This window comes from Electrona antarctica (assembly GCF_951216825.1).
Source record: "Electrona antarctica genome assembly, chromosome: 12".
NCBI lineage: Eukaryota > Metazoa > Chordata > Actinopteri > Myctophiformes > Myctophidae > Electrona > Electrona antarctica.
Window position 1 is genome coordinate 34,024,847 of NC_136793.1, and position 6,753 is coordinate 34,031,599.

At 47.4% G+C, this 6,753-nt stretch overlaps 1 protein-coding gene across 1 annotated transcript in view; it reads left to right on the forward strand.

Annotated features, from left to right (window-relative positions):
• Positions 1-5,879, forward strand: part of prdm6 (PR domain containing 6) — a gene marked incomplete at its 3' end in the record, with an annotated part of 56,256 nt that extends 50,377 nt beyond the window's left edge. The window contains exons 8-9 of the mRNA XM_079516282.1: positions 931-1,107; positions 5,765-5,879. Coding sequence (XP_079372408.1) covers positions 931-1,107; positions 5,765-5,879 — 292 coding nt within the window. The remainder of the gene's footprint in view (positions 1-930; positions 1,108-5,764) is intronic.
• Positions 5,880-6,753: the final 874 nt, after the last annotated feature.

Below are 6,753 nucleotides of genomic sequence, written 5' to 3' on the forward strand. Positions count from 1 at the left end.
GCTAGCTGCAGTTAGAGGTGATGCATTGTGATCTAGTGATATAGTGCAGAGGTACAGCCTGCTACCAACTCTCTCTATTAGCAGCCAGACACATTGTTGGGCCGTTTGTCTGTCTCACTCCCAGTGGGTCCTCCCATCTGGCCTGAAACACACTAACAATAAACACGCACGCACGCACGCACGCACGCACGCACACACGCACGCACGCACGCATGCACGCACGCACGCACGCACGCACGCACGCACGCACGCACGCACGCACGCACGCACGCACGCACGCACGCACTATCTATCTATCTATCTATCTATCTATCTATCTATCTATCTATCTATCTGTCTCTATTCTATAAACACACACACACACACACACACACACACACACACACACACACACACACACACACACACACACACACACACACACACACACACACACACACACACACACACACACACACACACACACACACACACACACAGTGATAGATGGCCAAGTCATGAACTGGGCCCACATTGTTGATGAGGGTCATGCTGCCATGGTTACCAGAGCACACTGTCCGACTTCCTCTGCTTCGCGCACATGCGTGTGTGCGTGTGCGTGTGCGTGTGTGTGTGTGTGTCTACAAACCTTACTATGTGGTCACTTGTCTCACCCCATTTCCTTCTATTCTTGCGCGGCGACGTGTTGTGAGCTTGTAGATCGGCTATTTTCAGAGTGCAACCAAGCATAGAATGACTTCGTCTTTTAGTTCTACTGGATCTCTTCTCCACAAATCCCCCACCCCTAACATTTTAGTCTAGTTTTTATTTGAAATTGTCAGTATATTTAGTCTTAGTTTTAGTCATCGTAGCTTATAGTATTTAGTTTTCGTCACATTTTACACTGGTCTCTCTGTCTATCTTGTCCGCCCTCCTGTCTCTCTCTCTCAGGCCGTACCAGTGTGGCCACTGCTCCCAGTCGTTCTCGCAGCCGTCCGAGCTGAGGAACCACGTGGTGACCCACTCCAGCGACCGACCCTTCAAGTGTGGCTACTGCGGCCGCGCCTTCGCCGGAGCCACCACACTCAACAACCACATCCGCACGCACACCGGAGAGAAGCCTTTCAAGTAAGTAACAGTGAGTACCCCACCACACACACGCACACGCACACGCACACGCACACGCACACGCACACACACACACACACACACACACACACACACACACACACACACACACACACACACACACACACACACACACACACACACGTAAGGCCCAACTCCCTACATCACACCGCATGCTTTGATTCGACACATATCGCCATATCGCCAAAGAAAATGCACCAGTGTATTCTCTCGTATTTTTGGTTAACTAACGTCAACTACAGTAGCCTATAAGCATATCTAACGTACACTGGTTTTACTTTTGTTAAACCAGATTGTTCAACACCACCACATCAGCCCCTCCCCCTGCGCACACGCACAGATGAGTGCTTCTAAACACTGTCCACGTACATTATACAGTACAACTAATCTAACCTTCTGTCATTTTTACACTGTCAGAGTAACATTAGCAAGGTTTTACTGTGTCTCTCTATGTAGGTTGTCTGACATTCCTGTAATACAACGGCGGTATAGCTTCAGAATAGAGCATATACCCATGGCAGGCATATTAACTGACACACTCAATATAAACCTCTGTAATACAGTGATTAACATTATGGGCCAAGTTAATCATAGATCGCTTTTAGCTGTCTCTGATGTGACCCCATACAAGCACCGAGGGGCTGAGAAGTACTAATCGTTTTCAATAATAATGATCAGGGATCCTTAGTCTGATGCTTTCAGTAAGACCATGTCACACTCTGATGATCAGGGATCCTTAGTCTTATGCTTTCAGTAAGACCATGTCACACTCTGATGCCGTTACGACATTCAGTAAGACCATGTCACACTCTGATGCCGTTACCACATTCAGTAAGACCATGTCACACTCTGATGTCGTTACCACATTCAGTGAGACCATGTCACACTCTGATGCAGTTACCACATTCAGTAAGACCATGTCACACTCTGATGCAGTTACCACATTCAGTGAGACCATGTCACACTCTGATGCAGTTACCACATTCAGTGAGACCATGTCACACTCTGATGCAGTTACCACATTCAGTAAGACCATGTCACACTCTGATGCAGTTACCACATTCAGTGAGACCATGTCACACTCTGATGCCGTTACCACATTCAGTGAGACCATGTCACACTCTGATGCCGTTACCACATTCCGTAAGACCACGTCACACTCTGATGATCAGGGATCCTTAGTCTTATGCTTTCAGTAAGACCATGTCACACTCTGATGCCGTTATCACATTCAGTAAGACCATGTCACACTCTGATGCCGTTACCATTGCCGTTACCATTGTGGCAGCGGTGGCCGAACGGATAGCGGCGCGGTCTTGATACCGGAAGGTTCCTAGTTCGAATCAGCCGTCCGACACGCTAAAATTACCACCGCTGAAGTGCCCTTGAACAAGGCATTGAACCACTACGATGAAATGTGTTCTATGAGCAGGGCCTGGCTGGAAACAAGTTCTTGAGCTTAGCCCAGATACCCTGGGTAAATATAGACTTCATTTCATTTCATTTCATTTCATTTCATTTCATTTCACCACATTCAGTAAGACCATGTCACACTCTGATGCCGTTACGACATTCAGTAAGACCATGTCACACTCTGATGCCGTTACCACATTCAGTGAGACCATGTCACACTCTGATGTCGTTACGACATTCAGTAAGACCATGTCACACTCTGATGTCGTTACGACATTCAGTGAGACCATGTCACACTCTGATGCCGTTACCACATTCAGTAAGACCATGTCACACTCTGATGCCGTTACCACATTCAGTAAGACCATGTCACACTCTGATGCTGATGTCGTTACCACATTCAGTGAGACCATGTCACACTCTGATGCCGTTACCACATTCAGTAAGACCATGTCACACTCTGATGCTGTTACCACATTCAGTGAGACCATGTCACACTCTGATGCTGTTACCACATTCAGTAAGACCATGTCACACTCTGATGCTGTTACCACATTCAGTAAGACCATGTCACACTCTGATGCCGTTACGACATTCAGTGAGACCATGTCACACTCTGATGCCGTTACCACATTCAGTGCAACAATGAGAACAGGATCTAAGCTCAGCTAGAAATACAAGACACGCTTTGTGTCTCATCTGTTAAGATTTCAGACTTTTAGTGGTCTGCAGTCTTAAGCAAATTATGGGGAGAAATCTATTCAGGACAGTTAAAGTGTATTATTGTTGTAACTTTGATGCTTATAATCGAGGTTTCTGATCTAATTCTGCTGTTACATTACACTCACTGTACATAGCATGCAATATCGGCCTTGTAATGACCACCTCTGTGCCCCAACTAAAGATCTCTCACTATCAATCTGATGTCATTAGACAGAGAGGATGCAATTAGGACTTATAGTAACGGCTGTTGTCACCCTGTCATCCTGTCAAGATGTCACACAATAAAGATTCCCCACGGGAAGAGAGAGGTCAACAGCTCTCTGGCTTGGCAGAGGGCAAGAAGGCAAAGGAGGGGTGGGGTGGGTGGAGGGTTGATAGAGCAAGCGAGTTAGATCAAGGGTGGGGGTGGGGGAGATCAAAGTACGTATGGAAAACATACACAACACACGTCGAGGGAAATCAGCATACCAAATGATAAGCAATCCGAGGAAAGTTCCGCGGGTCATCAGTGCGGGGAGCTTACAACGGTGCGACCAGCGAAGAGAACCACGGGGAGGAAGAGAGCAAAGGAACAAAGGGATCAACACATAAAAAGTTAAATTACGAGCACTCGCAAGAAATCCGCTAAAACAAATCAGCGCTCTGTAATAAGCGATCGAGGGGAAACCAAACGTGTCATCAGCACTTCAGAGTCTCGGCGGAGAGTTGAGAGGCACAAAGACAATCATGGACGGGCGTCAGGAATCTTTAGCGGATCGATGGCCTCGGGGACTTATCTCCGTTTGGACGATACGGCAGATAGATTAAAGCTGCCACTGTCACTTTGTCAGGAGGAAAATGCTCAACTTTATTTTCCCACCAAGGAGACGGGGGCAGGGATTGTGTGTGGTCGGCAGGTTTTTAGGCCGATAGTCACTGAGCTGTGGCGCTTCTCATCTCAGCTTTTTTGTTTTGTTTGTGGATTCTGTCCTGTTCTATTCTCTTCTTGGCTGTCCTCTCTGTTCTGTTTAGTTTAGTCTCGTATTGTTGTGTGTCATTGTCCTACAGTATTCGTATTCTATTACATTTTGTTCTGTTCTAGTCTGAACCTGCCACTGTTATAATCTGTAATAAAAGTGTGAAAATGCGCAAATGTTTTTGTTCAATAGATGTACTGTGATAATATTACGGTCAAATAGAGCTAAGACATTAAACATATAGGGCTCATATGGATTCATCTTAAGATCTGTTCTGATCTGTCTGGTCACGCTCACACACACACACACACACACACACACACACACACACACACACACACACACACACACACACACACACACACACACACACACACACACACACACACACGTAGGAGAGATGAAACGCAAAGTGCAATGCTTAGATTGTGAATACAAGTGACAATTGACCAACACACACACACGCACGCACGCGCGCACGCACGCACGCACGCACGCACGCACGCACGCACGCACGCACGCACGCACGCACGCACGCACGCACACACACACACACACACACACACACACACACACACACACACACACACACACACACACACACACACACACACACACACACACACACACACACACACACACCACTACCTCCCTTCCCTTCCCTCTTATCCAAGTAAATTACCCCTTCCAGCCCCACCCCTCCCTCCATGTCCTAGCCTATCTATCTATGTAACAGTGTGTTAGACTTGTTTCTGGGCTGCTAGCTCCAATCCTTCAGTACAGGCCTGTCTTTGAAGACCCCCTCCCTCTCCTCACACTAAAAGCTCTCTCTGTTCTCTTGTGCTATTGGAAGTGACACTGACGCCTGCCTTATCAAGTCCGCTTATATCGCTCTGTGTGTGTGTATGTGCGCCACGTGCGACATGCGTGCACACTATGAAGGGCTGGGGGGGATCAGAAAGGAGAATTCTCTCTCCTTGCAAGTATTGATGGATGGAGTGTGTGTGTTTATTACAGATCTAAGGACACACTACAGTAGTTGTGTTTAATGCGTGTTTGCTCCTGAATGTGTGTGTGTGTGTGTGTGTGTGTGTGTGTGTGTGTGTGTGTGTGTGTGTGTGTGTGTGTGTGTGTGTGTGTGTGTGCGCGCGCGCGCGCGTGCGTGCGTGCGTGCGTGCATGTGTGTGTGTGAGTGAGTGATTAAATCTAGATCCCACATCAGGCCCACCAGGTTGCGGGAACTATTTACTCTGTCACTGGGTATTACACAGATGAGCTAGCACTATGCTATAGGTCCACATGTTTGTGCGAGATCTGAGAACATTGTGTGTGTGTGTGTGTGTGTTTGTGCACGCATGCGTTCAAGTGTCACTTACATTCTCTTCAGCAGTGTCATCTAAGCAGTGTTTCATCGTTCCTCTGTGTACATACCTGTGCACGTGGCCATGTTGCAATCTAAGGATTCTCTTTTCTTTCTTTTGTATGGGCGTGTGTGTGCGTGTGCGTGTGTGTGTGTGCGTGTGTGTGTTTGTGTGTGCTCGCAGGTGTGAGCGTTGTGACCGGAGCTTCACCCAGGCCACCCAGCTGAGTCGACACCAGAGAATGCCCAACGAGTGTAAACCAAACAGTGAGAGCAGCGAGTCTATCGAAGTGGATTAGCTTACCACCAAACTGACTGTCTGACTGGTTGACTAACTGACCGGCTCACTGACTGACTGACTAACTGACTGACTGACTGACTGGCAGGCTATTTGACTAACCGGGTGACGAACTTCCTGACCAATTGGTTGACGAGTTAACTAGCTTGCTGACTGGCTGATTGACCATCATTCTGAATGACCGACTGACTGACTAGCTGACCGACAGACCTACTAACTGGCTGGCTAACTGGCTTGTTGACTGATGGTTGAGAGAGAGGGGGGCTGAATTAGAACTGCAAGAGAAAATCATGATTAAACGTCACAGACACTTAAGCAAAACCAAAGATTTCCTCACCCTCCTCCTCCTCCTGCCCGCCTAACACCCCCACCTCTCCACACTTCAATCAACCTCCCAGAAAATCCAAAAGCAAGTAATAAAATAAGTGAAGACATTAAAGGGATATTGATTCTCTCTGGCACTCCTGGCAGCAACGGGGATACGGGGTAGGACTTTGAGGGAGGGATGGGGGATGGAGTGGGGGGGCTGGGGGGGTATTTATTGGTGACATTTTCGGGAGAGCACAGGCTTTTCCCTCCAAAGAAGACTCACTCTTGAAACCTGGACGACGAAATACCAAAAATCTAACCAAAAATGTGGGCTGACAGTCAGTCAGTGTGTAGCTTTATAATACTGGTTTCTTTGTCTTTATATTGACGATGCCAAAGGGGGGCGTGACCAAAGCTAAATGACATCCATCAATCAGAGAGGCCCTGTCCCCAATCCCTGGTTCCAGGAAGTGAATTTACCTCCAGCTCATTATATATTTAGTATAGAGATTTAAATGGAGTTCGGCAAAACAAATCTCCCAGACCCAGAGTGACCTACAAAATAC